This window comes from Anomaloglossus baeobatrachus, chromosome 2 (genome assembly GCF_048569485.1).
Source record: "Anomaloglossus baeobatrachus isolate aAnoBae1 chromosome 2, aAnoBae1.hap1, whole genome shotgun sequence".
Lineage (NCBI taxonomy): Eukaryota > Metazoa > Chordata > Amphibia > Anura > Aromobatidae > Anomaloglossus > Anomaloglossus baeobatrachus.
Window position 1 is genome coordinate 745,789,341 of NC_134354.1, and position 19,244 is coordinate 745,808,584.

General features: G+C 44.7%; 1 protein-coding gene across 8 annotated transcripts in view; it reads right to left on the reverse strand.

Moving 5' to 3' along the window:
* The window catches only part of GRIA4 (glutamate ionotropic receptor AMPA type subunit 4), a 552,658-nt gene that overhangs the window by 41,936 nt on the left and 491,478 nt on the right, over positions 1 to 19,244 (reverse strand). For all 8 annotated transcript variants that reach the window (XM_075337446.1, XM_075337445.1, XM_075337452.1 and 5 more), the window contains 2 exons: positions 16,069 to 16,439; positions 13,372 to 13,570 (listed from right to left, as the gene is read on the reverse strand). In XM_075337446.1, coding sequence (XP_075193561.1) covers positions 13,372 to 13,570; positions 16,069 to 16,439 — 570 coding nt within the window. The remainder of the gene's footprint in view (positions 1 to 13,371; positions 13,571 to 16,068; positions 16,440 to 19,244) is intronic.

The following is a 19,244-nucleotide window of genomic DNA, read 5'->3' on the forward strand; positions in this document are numbered from 1 at the left end:
CCAAATGAGCAATCAACAGAAAGTGAGTGTCAGTTTCTGTTGATTAACTCATTTGATCCAAAAGCGGGGTGAGGAAATCCAGCGGTTTTTGTATGCGAGACTCACATCATGTCATAAAGTCACATGACCCCCAAACCGCGGTTACCGGAATGGTGCCAGAATGGGAGAGGAGTACAAGGTCTTTTATTTTAACTGGAGGAAACAAGTGGAATCAGAAGGGGTTGTCCTAGTAGTGGACAACCCCTTTAAGGACCCAGCTGTATGTAACAGGGGCAAGCCATGAGGACAACAGGGCAGGGGGCTAGTATTTATGAGTACAAAAGTGGAATCGGATATTTTATTGATGCAAGGATCTCGTCAAATTTTGACATAGGACAAACTTTCTAAACCTTTTCAATTATTTCTAAATAAATACATAAACTACAGCAGAAGGCAATCTGTGGACACAGCTTATTAATAGAAGGAAAAATCCCACCGGGTGGCCGATAAATAACAATTCTGTCAATACCAGGCAGTGTTATACTATTTTCTTTTAATCATTTTTGTTGTTTTGTCCAGATCCCCAAGGTAAGTAAGGTAATGATCTCCAGGCGGAGACACCTCTTACCTCACGTGGCCAGATCAATGCGGGTTACGTATATGACAAACATGATACACGTTTGCCTCAAGCAATATAAACTAAAAGCTCCTTCATTAATTTGTTAAATGTATGGATACGGGAATGCGGCAGCTTTAGAAGTACACCGATTCTCTGTTCAGCTGCCAGTGGCTTCCTATCTCTACTGTGCAGTAAGCACTAATATGCAAGGCATGGATGCAAGACTTCCACGAGATTTGGCCGCTGTTCAGAACCTTACATGCACTGCATACTTTGCAGTCCTAAAAATTACTTTAGAGTGTTAACCCATTGTGGCCAGAAAAATAAATTTAATTTTCCTTTCCACATTCAGACAACCATACTTTTTTTTTTTCCTTTTTGCATTCACTTAGTTATAAGTGATGGGCGAATAGTAAATATTCATGCTCGGATAATGCTGATCGAATACCGAGTACTATTTTGGTATTTCCTTCTAATACTCTTGCACCCCTACAACCTATCCTAAACTCTGCCGCCGGATTAGTCCACCTCTCACCTCACTATTTCCCAGCCTCTCCACTCTGACAATCCCTTCACTGGCTTTCCATTGCCCAAAGACTCCAATTTAAAAACCCTAACCATAACCTACAAAGCCATCCACAACCTGCCTCCTTCATACATCTGTGACCTAGTCTCTCGGTACCTACCTGCAAGCAACCTCCGATCCTCACAAGATCTCCTTCTCTACTCCCCTCTTATCTCCTCTCCCATAATCACTAGATTTCTCCTGTGCCTCCTCTATACTCTGGAACGCTCTACCCCAGCATATCAGACTCTCAGCTATTGTGGAAAGCTTCAAAAGGAACCTGAAATCCAACCTCTTCCGATAAGCCTACAACCTACAATAATCCTGAGACTAGTACACCACTCTGAAACCACCTCCAACCTCACCTACTGTGTCCTCACCCTGACCCTGTAGACTGTGAGCCCTTGTGGGCAGGGTCCTCTTTCCTCCTGTACAAGTCTGTTTTTGTATTGTTAATGATTGTTGTACTTGCTTTTATGTATACCCTTTTCACTTCTAAAGGGCCATGAAATAAATGGCGCTATAATAAATAATAATAATATTCGTCATGACAAGAAAAATGCTCGGGTTTTCCATTGACTTGCATTAAGTTCATTATTCGTGACGGATACCGGAAAAGTACTTTGGGATACGTTATGAATAATCTGAACACAAATAGTTACTATTCACAGATCAGTATTTGTTATATCAAACCTTGCAGATTAAAACGTCATTTTTTGGACCTTTGCGAGATACATATAAGGTCCCAATTCATTTATATTAATTTTATACCTTCCACAGAATGCAAAATGCCTTTTTACATCATTGACCGATCACCGTAAATAACGTTAATATCCATACACTGTATACAATCAATATTTGGTGTGATCACCCTTTGCCTTCAAAACAACATCATTTCTTCTAGGTACACACAAAGTTTGAAGGAATTGGGCATGGAGGTTGTACCAAACATGATGGAAAACTAACCACAGATTTTCTGTGGACATCGTCTTATTTCTTCATTAAATATAGCCTGATACTTCGACATCCTATAATGCCATCATGGAGCCATCTGGAACCAAATTTATCCTTAAACAGGACAATGATCTCAAACATACAGCTAAAGTCATTGAGAAGTATCTTCAGTGTAAAGAAGAACAAGGAGTTCTGAAAGTTATGATCTGGCACCCACAGAGCCCTGATCTCCACAACATTAAGTCTGTCAGGAATTTTCTGAAAAGCCAGGAGGATTTGTAAAAGCCTACAGCCACGCAAGATCTGCAGTTAGTTCTTCAAGATGTTTGGAACAACCTTTCTGCCGAGTTCCTTTACAAATTATTACACTTATTGAAAATGTTCTTCGATTGCAGCATTTTTTTCCACACCTGCTAAAATCTTTTACACACTACTGTTTCTGACATTTTTTTAATCTTTTATTAACTATCAGCTCAGTTCTATAATGGTTAGGTACCACCTCCTATGATGCTCTACCACACTCTGGATCACTGCACCCTGCTCCCCATTTAACGTTAGAATTTAATGACTACTTCTAGTTGAAGAGATACCATCACCAGGTCAAAAATGTCCAGTTTTTGCTTTTACTTTTTTCTTGCTGCTCCCTTGAATATTTAATATATATATATTTTTTAACGTACGCCATACTGTTTCAGAGATATGAGCCATTTTATTTAGTAATAATTTTAAAGGGATCCTGTCAGGTCCCATATGCATTCTAACCTACAAGCAGGGTGATGTGTGGCCTAAAAACCCCTTCCTACCCATCCCTGTGTTGTAATATTGTATAAATGAATTTATAAAAAAGTTACATGTTCCATATGCAAATGTGCAGAGGAACTAGTCCCTTGGGCGTCGCTTGCCCTGTCTAGTTTGCCCTATTTCCGTGGTATCACGCCTCTGTGGGATTTATATGAGCAACGTCACCGTCAGCTCCTTGAATCCTGCGCAAGAGCAATGCAATTCTCATTCGCGCAGCCTTCTTATTCGGGTGTTTGCTTGGCGGCTTTAGATGCACTCTGCGCATGGTCGGAAGCGCAGGAGTCTTCAGATCATGAGCATTGCGCTTGTGAAGCCAACCAGCGTACACCCGGCTAAGAAGCCTGCGCGAATGAGAAGCACGCACGCTCGGGATTCAAGGAGCTGATAGTGATGTCGCTCATGTAAATCCATGGTATCCCGCCCACAGGGGTGTGATACCATGGAAAGAGGGCAAACTAGACGGGGCAAAGTGACGCCCAAGGGACTAGTCTTTCTGCTCATGTACATAGGCAACACGTAAGTTATAAAATGTTTTTTATAAATTCATATTACACAATATTACAACACAGGGATGGGTAGGAAGGGGTTTCTAGGCCGCACATCACCCTGCTTGCAGGTTAGAACGCATATGGGACCTGACAGGATCCCTTTAAGATCTTTACCAAGGGAGCGATGCTGACAGGTTAATTTTGTAGAGCAGCCTAAAGGATTTTTAGGAGAATCCGTTAAGCTACGCCCCTTTTGTAAAGACCAATAAAATTAGCACTAAATAAAATGACATCTCTGGAGCAGTATGGAGGATTTAGAAAAAAACTAGAATACTCAGGGAAACAACAAGAATAAAATTAGAGGAAAAACTGTTCTATTTTGACTCTGTGACAGGTCCTCTTTAACCAGCAGAAGACTGTGAATAAGCTGGAACCCATTTGTTCGTCTAATGATTTGATGCATGGTGTGGTGTGAAATTTCCAGTTATATAGTTCAAAACATTAACCATGACCTGTTACAAACCATGACCTACAAAGCCATCCACAACCTGTCTCCTCCTTACATCTGTGACCTAGTCTCCCGGTACTTACCTGCACATAACCTCCAATCCTCACAAGATCTCGTTCTCGACTCCTCTCTTATCTCCTCTTCCCACAATCGCGTACAAGATTTCTCCCATGTGTCCCCCATACTCTGGAACGCTCTACCTGAGCAAATCAGACTCTCTCCTACCGTAAAAAAGCTACAATAGTAACATGAAGACCTACCTCTTCCGACAAACCTACAACCTACAATAACCCTCAGTCCAGTACACCACTGCGCAACCGGCTCTGTCCTCACCTGTTGTACCCTCACCCATTCCCTGTAGACTTTCAGCCCTCACGGGCAGGGTCCTTTCTCCTCCTGTACCAGTCTGTTTTGTATTGTTAATGATTGTTGTACTAGTTTTTATACCCTTTTTCACTTGTAAAGCGCCATGGAATTAATGGCGCTATAATAATAAATAATAATAATAATATTTCAAAGATATGAATGTCACAAAGACATATGTATAGTTATGGAAGTTGGGATATTAGCCAATTTTTAAACACAATTTGCCAAAAGTCAACTAGAGGTAGCCTAACTAAAGGCCATTAGAATATAACATTTATGAAATAATTGTATAAACAAACAAAATTGGACAGGCACCACCTATAATAAAAATACCAATAAACAGAGTATCCATGCAGTGTACAAAGAATAATGAGAACAATTAAACGAAGAAGTACACATACTTCTAACTTTTAATGAATGAGATGTGCTACTCCTGTATATCCAAAGTGATACATATTTTATTAAAAACAGTGAAAGTATAAAACCATTAAAACAGAATTCCCCTTTACAATACATAGGGGATCCTCTCCCACAATCCCTATACCAGTGATGGCGAACCTATGGCACGCAGAGCCCTTTTTGCTGGCACGTGCGCTGTCGCCACATTCAGCCACTTTGCACTGTCGGTGTGGTCGTGCCGACAGTGCAAAGTGGTGTTGCAGCAGAGGAGACATCTCTCCTCCTTCTGACACGCCTCCTCTCCTGAGCCGCAGGCCTGTTGTCTAGGAGACAGAGGAGCGTCAGTAGGCGGCGCCGGCATCTTGTGGCCGCGCGGGAACTGAACTGAATGAGGATGCAGCGATGGAGCGGGTGCTGCAAGGTGAGGTTTTTTTTTTTAATTATTATTTTTAAGCTGTGTGCGGCTGTGCCAAGGTGTGGGGGACAGAGCCAGCACGGGGCAAACATGGAGCACACGGTGGAAACATGGGGAGCACGGGGGAAACAGAGCACGGGGCAAACATGGGAGCACGGGGGAAACAAACAGAGCACGGGGCAAACAGAGCACGGGGCAAACAGAGCATGGGGCAAACAGAGCATGGGGCAAACATACAGAGCACAGGGGACACATGAAAGCACGGGGCAAACATGGGAGCACAGGGGAAACATGGGAGCACGGGGGACACATGGGAGCACGGGGGAGACATAAGAGCGCGGGGGACACATGGGAGCACGGGGGAAACATGGGAGCACAGGGGACACATGGGAGCACGGGGGACACATGGGAGCACGGGGGACACATGGGAGCACGGGGGAAACATGGGAGCATAGGGGAAACATGGGAGCACGGGGGACACAAGGGAGCACGGAGGACACAAGGGAGCACGGGGGACACATGGGAGCACGGGGGACACATGGGAGCACAAAGGACACATGGGAGCACGGGGCAAATATGGGAGCACGGGGCAAACATGGGAGCACGGGGCAAACATGGGAGCACGGGGCAAACATGGGAGTGCACAGGGGAAACATGGGAGCACGGGGGAAACATGGGAGCACGGGGGACACATGGGAGCACGGGGCAAACATGGGAGCACGGGGCAAACAAACAGAGCACAGGGCAAACAAACAGCGCACAGGGCAAACAAACAGAGCACAGGGCAAACAAACAGAGCACGGGGCAAACAAACAGAGCACGGGGCAAACAAACAGAGCACGGGGCAAACAAACAGAGCACGGGGCAAACATACAGAGCACGGGGAAAACATACAGAGCACGGGGCAATCAAACAGAGCACGGGGCAAACTGACAGAGCACGGGGCAAACTAACAGAGCACGGGGCAAGCAAACAAAGCACGGGGCAAGCAAACAGAGCACGGGGCAAGCAAACAGAGCACGGGGCAAGCAAACAGAGCGCACGGGGCAAGCAAACAGAGCACGGGGCAAACAGAGCACGGGGCAAACAGAGCACGGGGCAAACAGAGCACGGGGCAAACAGAGCACGGGGCAAACAAACAGAGCACGGGGGAAATAAACAGAGCACGGGGGAAATAAACAGAGCACGGGGCAAACAAACAGAGCACGGGGCAAACAAACAGAGCACGGGGCAAACATACAGAGCACGGGGCAAACATACAGAGCACGGGGCAATCAAACAGAGCACGGGGCAAACTAACAGAGCACGGGGCAAACTAACAGAGCACGGGGCAAGCAAACAAAGCACGGGGCAAGCAAACAGAGCACGGGGCAAGCAAACAGAGCACGGGGCAAGCAAACAGAGCACGGGGCAAGCAAACAGAGCACGGGGCAAACAAAGCACGGGGCAAACAGAGCACGGGGCAAACAGAGCACGGGGCAAACAGAGCACGGGGCAAACAGAGCACGGGGCAAACAGAGCACGGGGCAAACATACAGAGCACGGGGCAAACATGGGAGCACAGGGCAAACATGGGAGCACGGGGCAAACATGAGAGCACAGGGGAAACATGGGAACACAGGGCAAACAAACAGAGCACGGGGCAAACAAACAGAGCATGGGGCAAACAAACAGAGCACGGGGCAAACAAACAGAGCACGGGGCAAGCAAACAGAGCACGGGGCAAGCAAACAGAGCACGGGGCAAGCAAACAGAGCACGGGGCAAGCAAACAGCATGGGGCAAGCAAACAGAGCACGGGGCAAGCAAACAAAGCACGGGGCAAACAGAGCACGGGGCAAACAAATAGAGCGCGAGGCAAGCAAACAGAGCACGGGGGCAAACAAACAGAGCACGGGGCAAGCAAACAGAGCACGGGGGCAAACAGAGCATGGGGCATACATGGCTGCAAGTATGGGGGAAACATGCAAAGATGGAGAGAAACGTGCAAAGATGGGGGAAACATGGCTGCAAGGATGGAAGTAAACATGGCTGAAAGGATGGGGGGAAACATGACTGCAAGGATGGGGGAAACATGACTGCAAGGATGGGGGGAAACATGACTGCAAGGATGGGGGGAAACATGACTGCAAGGATGGGGGAAACATGACTGCAAGGATGGGGGGAAACATGCCAGGATGGGGTACATTTAACAGGAAGGGGAAGATGCCAGTAAGGGGTACATTTACCAGGACGGGGGATACATTTACCAGGATGGGTGGAAACATGAAAGGATGGGGGGAAATATGCCAGGATGAGGACAAATGCCAGGATGGGGTACATTTACCAGGAAAGGGTACATTTACCAGGAAAAGGGACATTTACCAGGATAAGGGAACATGCCTGGATGAGGTACATTTACCAGGATGGGGTCATTTAACAGCATGGAGGAACATGCAAGGATGGGATACATGTAGAATGATAGGGTACATTTACCAGGATGGGGCCATGATGGGGACAAATATACCAGAATGTAGGAAATATATATCCGGATGGGGGACATGTTTACCAGGAAGTGGCCAGGAAGGGGGACAGAACTACACAATGAAGGGGGAGGGGAGCAACTCGTACGTCTTTATGGGATTGCAAGATGTTCAGACTTTGAAATGCAGATGTGGATTACAGGGTGACATCTGATTGCATTTCAGGCTAAAATCTCTGTCTAATATGCTGCAATTTTTTCCAGAAAGATCAATCCAACTGCTGTGTCTGGAAAGGTCAGGGGCTCAGCTTCAATGTGTGGTAAGCACGAATGAGCGTGATGCCCCCTGCTGAAGAGAAGAGAAGACTGCAAAGGTAAGGTTACAATCAATTATTTACATAATAGGATTGGTTGGCACTTCGGAAAAAAATAATGGGTTTAGGGCTACAGTTTGGGCACTCGGCCTGTAAAAGGTTCGCCATGACTGCCCTATACAATAGCATAAGAGAGCTGACTAGATGTAAGATCCATACGGGGTAATTAGTACAATATTGCACAAACAGTGTATGAGAAACACAGCATATAACCACAGATTACCATAATGATGGTTAAGTCAAATGACCAAAAAATAACCCTAAAAGTATAAGCAGTCTGAAGGAGTGAGGCGGTTAAAAACCCCACGCGTTCCGCCAAACTTGTGGCTTCTTCATGGGTGCACCATAAGGGGTAGTTTTATAAGATAGACACAGGGGAATGTCAGGTGTAGCAAATACATCAATAATTAATTAAGAGGCTAATACCTTGCAAAAATCATTTAAACAAAAACATATGTTATAGGTTATGTGACACGAGATGCGCTGCCCAGGAAACAGTGACATCCCACCCGGGGGCATGCGTCAGTGACTGCTCACTTCCTGGTCTCTGCGCCCCATGCAGACACGCACGCTGGAGAACACTCTGGAGCATCTGATAACCTGCACCTCAGCTTATCCTATGACATTTGCTGCAAATGGTAGGTAATCTAAATAACATATGTTTTTTGTTTAAATGCTTTTTGCAAGATATTAGTCTCTTAATTAAATATTAATGTATTTGCTACACCTGAATTTCCTCTGTGTCTTTCTTATAAAACTACCCTTTAGGTGCAATATAACATTACCCCTGAGGAAGCCACAAGTTTGGTGGAACGCGTGGGTTTTTAACTACCTCACTCCTTCTGACTACTTATTCTTTTAGGGTTATTTCTTTGGTCATTTGACTTAACCATCATTATGGTAAATATCTCTGGTTATATGCAGTGTTTCTCATACATACACTGGTTGTGCAATATTGTACTGATTAGCCTGTATGGATGTTTCACTATCAGCTCCCTTGTGATATTGTATAGGAATTCTGGGAGAGGATTCCCTATTTATTGTAAAGGGGAATTGTGTTTTAATGGTTTTATATTTGCACTACATGACTTTGGATATATAGGAGTAGCACATATCATTCATTAGAGTCCTGGTGTTTGTATGTGTACTCCTTTGTTTCCTTGTTCTTTTTATTAAATAATCTAAGTGACCTAATTTTTTTTTTTTTAAAAAAGCACATAGGCAGGGTGAATTAATATTCATAATAACTCACCATAAGGCTTTGGATATTAGCTGCCCGCAGACCAAACAAGTTCATATATATTCCTATTTAATTATTGCCTACCTTATATCTGCAAGTTAAAATTCCCAGCTATTAGCCGGCCTGACATGTTTCGCCATGACTGGCTTCATCGGGGACTGAGGCTACAATGATATACTGATTATAACTTATGCTGACTGGGAAACGGTATGAGGTTTTTGTGTTCATTAGTAGGGATGATCGAATACCTCAAATATTCGGCTTTGTGAATATTTTCCGAATACCTCGCTGCTATTCGGCTGTTCGATGCGCAATGTAAGTCAATGGGAATAGTTGTTATTCAGGTTTCCCATAGACTTACATTGCGCATCGAATATTCGCGAATAGTCGAATAGCGGCGAGGTATTCGGAAAATATTTGCGAAGCCGAATAATCGAAGTATTCGATCCTCCCTATTAATTAGCTAATCTTTGGCTTAAAGGAGTGGTACGTTGCTATAAGTGTTATAATCCATTATGACTAAATTGGTATTTTCCTATTTTACATTTATTTGAAAAATGTATGCAATATTGTAACTCTCCTGCTCGTAGATTCATATAAAGCCAGCTTTACACCTTACAATTAGGTGTGCGATCTCGTATGCGATGTGACACGCCCAGGTCGCATATGCGATTGAATGAGATTGCACGTAGGTCGTTCATTTGCTGTCACACGTGCGTTAGTAGCCTATGTTAAATTGATCAATTTTGTGTGCGATCCTTTAGATCATGTGTTCAGTGACGTATGCATCGGGCACCCTTTTTTTTTTTATTTATTGACTTGACAAGCGTGTGTAATTTGTAGGGATGCGTTTTTACTATGTCATCTGCCATTCAGCTCTGCTACATGGCCGCTAACAGCAGACACAGACAGCCATGTAGCAGAGCTGAATGGCAGATGACAGCAGACACAGACAGAGCCGCACTGTCAGAATGAACTCGGGTGAACTTCACCTGACTTCACGGTCATGCTGCGGCTCTGTCTGTGTCGCGTCCTGATTAGCGGTCACCAGTGAAGGGCTCACCGGTGACCGCTAAACTCCTGAGTGACTGAATTGAGCAGCCCTCTCTCATACTCACCGATCCCCGATCCCCGGCGCTGCACGGCATTCACACTGCTCCGGCGGCTTTTACTGTTTTGAAAAAGCCGGCCGCCCATTAAACAATCTGGTATTCCCTGCTTACCCCGCCCACCGGCGCCTATGATTGGTTACAGTGAGACACGCCCCCCACGCTGAGTGACAGGTGTCACACTGCACCCAATCACAGCAGCCGGTGGGCGTGTCTATACTGTATTGAAATAAGTAATTAAATAATTAAAAAAAACGGCGTGCGGTCCCCCCCAATTTTAAAACCAGCCAGATAAAGCCATACGGCTGAAGGCTGGTATTCTCAGGATGGGGAGCTCCACGTTATGGGGAGCCCCCCAGCCTAACAATATCAGCCAACAGCCGCCCAGAATTGCCGCATACATTAGATGCGACAGTTCTGGGACTGTACCCGGCTCTTCCCGATTTGCCCTGGTGCGTTGGCAAATCGGGGTAATAAGGAGTTATTGGCAGCCCATAGCTGCCAATAAGTCCTAGATTAATCATGTCAGGCGTCTATGAGACACCTTCCATGATTAATCTGTAAGTGACAGTAAAAAAACACACACACATGAAAAAATCCTTTATTAGAAATAAAAAACACAAACACATTCCCTCATTACCAATTTATTAACCCCCGACAAACCCTCCATGTCCGGCGTACTCCACGGACCTCCAGCGTCGCGTCCAGCTCTGCTGCATGGAGGTGACAGGAGCTGCAGAAGACACCGCCGCTCCGGTCACCTCCACGCAGGTAATGAAGACAGCCGTGCGATCAGCTGATCTGTCACTTAGGTTACCCGCGGCCACCGCTGGATCCAGTGACAGCGGGTAACCTCAGTGACAGATCAGCTGATCGCGCGGCTGTCTTCATTACCTGCGTGGAGGTGACCGGAGTGGCGGTGTCTTCTGCTGCTCCTGTCACCTCCATGCAGCAGAGCTGGACGCGACGCTGGAGGTCCGTGGAGTACGCCGGACATGGAGGGTTTGTTGGGGGTTAATAAATTGGTAATGAGGGAATGTGTTTGTGTTTTTTATTTCTAATAAAGGATTTTTTCATGTGTGTGTGTTTTTTTACTGTCACTTACAGATTAATCATGGAAGGTGTCTCATAGACGCCTGACATGATTAATCTAGGACTTATTGGCAGCTATGGGCTGCCAATAACTCCTTATTACCCCGATTTGCCAACGCACCAGGGCAAATCGGGAAGAGCCGGGTACAGTCCCAGAACTGTCGCATCTAATGTATGCGGCAATTCTGGGCGGCTGTTGGCTGATATTGTTAGGCTGGGGGGCTCCCCATAACGTGGAGCTCCCCATCCTGAGAATACCAGCCTTCAGCCGTATGGCTTTATCTGGCTGGTTTTAAAATTGGGGGGGACCGCACGCCGTTTTTTTTAATTATTTAATTATTTATTTCAATACACAGTATAGACACGCCCACCGGCTGCTGTGATTGGGTGCAGTGTGACACCTGTCACTCAGCGTGGGGGGCGTGTCTCACTGTAACCAATCATAGGCGCCGGTGGGCGGGGTAAGCAGGGAATACCAGATTGTTTAATGGGCGGCCGGCTTTTTCAAAACAGTAAAAGCCGCCGGAGCAGTGTGAATGCCGTGCAGCGCTGCGCTGGAGATCGGGGATCGGTGAGTATATGAGAGAGGGGGTAAGAGGGATAGACTGACATGGACAGAGAGAGAGGGACAGAGATAGTGACGGACTGACAGAGATTAGTGAATGACAGACATTGTGAGGCGCTTCAGAACGCAGCTTTTCAGCTGCGCTCTGAAGCGGACCTTTTTTAAGCTGCGGTGCAGAGTGCACACCTGCACACATAGCATCAGACATCACAATTGTATGAGGGATGTCACACGTTACAATTGACTAGTTTCGTACTACCAAACGTCCAATGTATGAGGAATAAACGACGTGTATGCGATCACCGTATTTTCGTTCAATATCGATCGCATGTAGGTTTCACACGCAAACACGTCACGAACGATGCCGGATGTGCGTCACTTACAACTTGACCCCGACGACGGATTGAAGGATTTATTGAAGTGTGTAAAGCAGGCTTTAGTTGTGAGGATCATGTACTATTCAAATCGAACGTCATCATTGGTATCATGTTTACGAGCTGGTCTGCACTACAATTATGCTGAGCATGTGGCGATGCATAGGAACAGCTCAGGGGCTTTCAGTCATAAAGTCGTGGCTGACACGGCTTCAGTCAACACTCAGTGCGTAGTGACCGGCGGCTGTAACCTAACCAGACCCCCCCGGAACTGATTGACAGGAGGCTCTGTGCTGATACCATATTAGTTTTGTGGATCATGTTCCATTCAAATTGAACGTCATCATTGACATTGGCTTTCATTTATAAAGTGTCGACCAGCACGGCTTCAGGCAACACTCAGTGCATAGTGACTGGAGGCTGTAACCACACCCCCGACACTGATTGACAGTAGGCTTTCTGCTGATACCCAAAGGTATGGAAAAGGGGGAGGGGAAAGCTCATCAGGTTCTCAGCAAACCCCTCCGATGCAAAGATGTGGCTGGCCACCACATATAAGCAGGAAGGAAGGAAATCCAAAATCAGTTTCTTTCTTAAAAGTGGTATCCAAATTTATTTAGAAAGTCATACGTGAAAAGTTCTTGCACGTATGACTTTGTAAATAAATTTAGCTACCACTTTTAAGAAAGAACCTGATGCTGGATTTCCTTCCTTCTGTGCTGATACAAGGCTGAGCTGGCTGTCAGTCAGTGCCCAGTGCTGGGGTGTGCTTGAATGATGCCGTTCCCCTATGACTAAAAGCCGGAGACTGCCTGGAGGAATAAAGTTCATCACCTCCTGGCAGTGGGGCTCTCAGTGCAGCAGCCGCACGGTGTAAGAATGCTATTGACCTAAAGATTAACCCCATTTCATCTTTTAAGTTTCATTATTGGCAATATTAATTAGCTTGTTCGCAAGGCCAGCCATTAAATTGATGTGGCTGATGGATAAGGAGGATAAGATTGGAAGTCATCGATGTAGCCTTTAATCCTACATCAGCCAAGGAAACCCTTATCTTACTTACTTTGAAAAACTCTTTTGTTGACCCAGCATCCAGCGTTCCATAGGCAATCTCTGTCTGTTTGGCAAGGTCTTCTGCACTTTCTATTGGCGACACCATTCTCTCGACCGTTAAAAAGGCAGCCAAGTTAGCCGTGTAAGATGAAATAATAATAAGGGTAAAGAACCACCAGACTCCTCCAACAATACGACCTGAGAGAGATCTAAACATGAATGTTTTAGAGATTTTCAGATTTTATATTTTGTAGTTCTGGTGACTTTATAGAACCTTTATATTTAACAGGATAATATTTGCTATTTATTCCCTAAGTATATGTTTAATGCAACAATCTTAGCTATAAATTTAAAAAACAAGTAGATATTTTTTATATTTTTATTTTCATTTAAAAGGGCCAATATCTAGCTTAAACACTTGAAAATCAATATATTCAACATTCCCCCTCACAGCTCGTGGCCCGATAAATAATTGCAACTTCATACTCAAAATTATTAGATGACATGTATTGCATGTGTTTATGCTTATTGGATGATATTTAATACAATTTTTCTCATAAGTAGTTCATTACTTATTAAAAAAAAAGAAGCATAGATGGATATTGAGCAAAATTCTGCGTATGTCTCAATTAATGACAAAATATACTGAAAACAAGACCAGAATATAATATGATATAATAATTAATTTCAACTGTGAACCAAATTCATACAACAAATGGCCATAATTATACATAATACTCCTCAGTTTGTTATTTCGCATCCATCCTCCTGTTATTCCTGCCTTTCCTTCTTTTCTCCTTGTTTCATCTTATTGGTCTTTCTTCTCTTCAGTTTTATGGTTTCATTGTGTTTAAGGCTGAAGGTAGACTTAAGTCCATCACGTTCAACCCATGACTTAACCTAACTAGAGTTCCTCTCTATTCCACCTCTTCATCCTTCCATTACTGCATTGTTCTTTTCCTTCTCCATTTATTCTTCCCTCTTTTTGTTCCTACTATTCTTCGTATCTTCTCTTCTCTCATTCCCTCGCCATTGTCCATTTCCATTACTAACTCTTTTCATCAGTATTATCCTTCTTTCTTCTTCTTGTCCTTCCTACTTTTGTGGTTTATTTCTTTCCTCAAGTCCCTAGTTAAGGCCTGTACAACATATTAACTTCAGCCTGTCAAAGGATTTCTTGAAGCCCCGGTAGACACCAGTTCCCATTTTATTTTTGCACAATGATAGTCACATCTTTTAGACACCAATACATTTGAACACTTTAGTGCCAGAAAAGGGGCAGAGGAGAGCTTCTGACCTCATCAAACTGCTGCTGTCACCGATGTGCCGCAGAAGAGGTGTGGACGAAGCGTACATGGGATGGGGACAGCATAAAGGAGGACATCGTGAAGGCCATAGTTTGTAAAGAAGGACATCTTGACAGTTATAGTTCATAAGGGAAGACAGTGTGATGGTTACAATTTGTAAGGAAGGACAATGAAATATTTGTAATTGATAAGGGAGGACCATGTGGTGGTTATGATTAATAAGTGGGAACAGTGTAAGATTCAATATTTTATAAGAAGGACAGTGTAAGAGTAATATTTTCTACAGAAATAAAAAGGATAAATATTTATTCAAGGGTTACAGCATGTGAGATAGTTTTAATCATTGGCATTATAATGATACTTTTAGTTTTAAGGGCACTGTATTGGTACTCGGGATGTACTGCAGAAGGCCAGAGAAGAGGGAAACCTGCAGAGATGACCATACTGCGAGGTTCATGTGATACAAGTCTACAAGGGACTGACATGACATTGAAATTGAGTGCTGTGCTAAATTTGGTGCTGCATTCATGTACTAACAGTGTTTATGGTGCTGCATTCATGTACCAACAATGTTTCTGATCTTGCACACATGTAGCAATCTATAACTGGTCAAATAATGTTCTACATTGCCATGTTAAGACTCAAAACTCCTCAAAACTTGATTTTTTTTAGATTATAAGCAGGATTTAAAGAGTATATGCTCAGATTCTGCTCCAAAAACTCCCTCAATCTAAGTATGTATTCACACTGAGTTTATGGAGAATAAACTTCTACAAACCCATCTCGAAAACTGAATACTTGGTTTTTGTGATGTACTCATGCATTATCGGTGGTTCTGGTGATGTATTATCTAGGTATCTATTTACATTTTTTGTGGCACTCGGGATTGGTTCATAATGACAATGTAGCCCTTGAACCAAAAAAAGTTGTGCATCGCTGCCATAGTTCATTACTCTTGTTTGTTCATTGATTCCATTTTTCTTTCCTTCCCTCCCACCACTTTCTTCTGTCCTTACTGTGCTTCATTTCTTCCTTTTCCTCTTCCTGACCGTCCTTTATGTCCATAGTTTATTTCTTCAAATTTGTTCTCCCTTTCTTTCCTCATCCCTAGTTCCTAACATATCTCTCCCTGCTTCCTTCCTTTCCTTCTTTTGTTCTTCTTTCCTTGTTCTCCCTTTCCATCCTATAGCCTCAAAAAGGTGTAACCTGTAAAGAAAAATGCTCTTCAGCAAAGAAAAAATATTCACTACACTGGAGGTCCTCAACAAATATAATATTTTATGTAATTAAGGATAATTTGTACTTTGAATTTCACAACATTTAAAATACTACAAATATTATATTTGGGTCCTAAACATTAGTCTATCAACCACTTAAATTACGGGGTTTCAGAAACTAACCTTGGAGATATATCGCATCCTTGTTGCATGAAGGCTCCAAGGGAGAACCAAAGGCTGTTGAAGATACCAAACTCATTTGGAGGTTGATCACTGGGTCCATCTTTACCATCTTCAGGCTCTTCCGTGTGCCATTCATAAGGGCTGAATCGACTTACAAGAAAAAGGACTACACTTACTCCAATATAAGCGAATACTATACACATCCAGATTTCATAAGCCAATGGGTCCAAGAATGAAAAGACTCCGGGTTTCGATTTTTGTGGTTTTTTAATCATGATAGAAATCCCTAAGCTCATGAAAGGCTTTGAAAAATCAATGACCTCTTCTCGCACCAAAGTAATGGTCAACGGGGCTACGGCAATCTCTGCTTTCTGTAAGACAAGAAAGTAAACAAATTGTTATCACATTTTTCATTTGAGAGGATATATGTATTTTTATCATGTTCTATAGTAACATATTAATATCATAGTTTCTCTGACCCAAGATAACTTTATGTTACTCTGATGTGTATATCAACAGTCAGACCCATCAAAATCGCCTCTAGATCTTTGGGTTTGATGATGGATATTTCATTAAATTCAGCTCAGACATGCAAAACTTAAAGTGAACCTGTCAGGTGCAATATGCACTCAGAACCACGAGCTGATCTGGGTGCATATTGCTAATCCCTGCCTAACTATCCCTGTATCTAGTAGCATAGATAAAGGGATCTTTAGAAAAAGTATTTCTAAAGATGGTTTATTATATTCTAATGAGCGCAGGGACTAGACACAAGGGTGTTAGATCCCCTGCTGCCACAGCGCCCGATGCTGGATTTCAGCTCAGTGAGCATGATCCTCGGACTTCCTGTCATGCGCACTATGAAGCCAGGGGTATGTGTTCCAGCTTCAAATTAGTATACTGTGCATGACCGGAGGTTCCAGGGACTTCTGATCATGCGTACTGACCCTATGCCTGGTGTTCTGAGGCATTGACAACAGAGACAGGTACAAGCATCACCGGTGCAGGGACCGTTAGGCAGGGATTAGCAATATGTACCCAGAACTGCACATGGTTCCGTTTTATGGATCAAGAGGAAAAAAAAAAAACTAAATTCCTAATTTCAAAATATTTTCTATATACTGTACTTAACCCTGTTCAGGACCGGTCCAGTTTTCCCCCTTCCTGACTAGGCACATTTTTTGGTTTTAGCATACATGCTATTTCTTTGCAACACATGGGGCTTAATTTTTATAACATTTTTATACTCATTCTTTTTCTCCTGATATTGGAAGAAAATCTAAAGAAAAATGTAAAACACTGCATTTTTTATGATCTATATATATATATATATATATATATATATATATATATATATTGTGAGGTAGCGTGGTCGGCTGCGCGGCAGAAGACACGGGATCCAGGCACCAATGGTCACAGCACACGGTTTATTGCACAAACAAAGTCCAAAACAGCACACAACACGTTCCGGAATGTCCTCCTCCTGGACCAACAAGCCAGGTTCCAGAAATGGCTCACATGTGTTTCCTTGGCAGAAACTCAGGGAGTTGTGTTCACTCCCTCACACTAGGGGCCCACACCCAGGTTCCTGTTTCCTTTTAACCCTCCTTTCAGCCTGCAGGGAAACAGCATTAACCCTGGAGTGGAGTTGCTTTCTATACATGGAGGGCGCACAACCGGGGCGAGACGTACCGGCTGTCATAGACAACCACGGTCACAGTCTCACATACCCCCCCCTCAGTTCAAGCGTGCGGGGTTGAACTCCCGCCATCAAACACGGGCCACGGGACAAGGCATCGGCGTTGCCCTGCAACCTACCGGCGCGGTGTTCAACCGTAAACCAGAAGTTCTGTAGAGAAAGGAACCACCAGGTAACCCGGGCATTCCGTTCCTTGGCGGACCTCATCCAGACCAGCGGAGAGTGATCAGTCACCAAGCGAAACTGCTGTCCCAGCAGGTAATAGCGTAGGGACTCCAAGGCCCACTTGATCGCCAGGCACTCCTTCTCCACTACGCTATAATTCCGCTCGGGAGGGGTGAGCTTCCTACTTAAGAAGGTGACGGGGTGTTCCTCCCCCTGAACCACCTGAGACAGCACTGCCCCCAGGCCGACCTCAGAGGCGTCAGTCTGTACTAAGAACTCCTTCCGGAAATCAGGGTTGACAAGAACGGGCTGTCCGCACAGGACCCCCTTCAGGGCCCGGAAGGAGTCCTCGGCCTGCGGAGTCCAGCGCACCATGACGGACTTCTTGCCTTTGAGAAGGTCCGTCAAGGTGGCTGATAGTCCCGCAAAATTTTTTACAAACCTCCTGTAGTACCCCACGATACCCAGGAAGGCCCTAACCTGCTTCCTGGTCAGGGGTCTAGGCCACTTCTGGATCGCCTCAACTTTGTTAATTTGGGGCTTAATCACTCCTTGGCCTATTACGTAGCCCAAGTAGCGGGCTTCCGTGAGCCCCAACGCACATTTCTTGGGATTGGCTGTCAATCCAGCTGTTCGGAGCGCGTTTACCACCGCTTGTACCTGTTCCAAGTGGGTCTGCCACTCCGAGCTGTAAATAATGATGTCATCAAGGTACGCTGATGCATACGCCTGGTGGGGTTCCAGCACCAAGTCCATCAACCTCTGGAACGTGGCCGGAGCGCCATGTAACCCAAAAGGCAAGACAACATAGTGGAAGAGACCCTCCGGCGTAACAAAAGCGGTTTTCTCCTTGGCGGACTCCGTCAGTGGCACCTGCCAGTACCCCTTGGTCAGGTCGAGCGTGGTGAAATATCGCGCCTGTCCCAGCCTATCAATCAGCTCATCCACCCGGGGCATGGGGTAGAGATCAAACTTGGATATTTCGTTCAATCTCCTAAAGTCATTGCAGAACCTTAAGGAGCCATCGGGCTTTGGTATTAGGACAATGGGACTAGCCCATTCACTCCAGGATTTTTCGATGACCCCCAGGCGTAGCATTGTCTTCACTTCCTCTGTTATGGCTTGTCTTCGAGCCTCCGGCACCCGGTATGGCTTCAGGGGTACCTTCAGGTGAGGCTCGGTGACAATGTCATGTCGTATCAGACTGGTCCTACCAGGCAGCTCGGAGAAGACATTGGGGTTCTGCTGAACCAGCCGTCTGGCCTCTCGCCTCTGTTGCTTGGTGAGGGCTTCTCCAATCCTTACTTCCGGT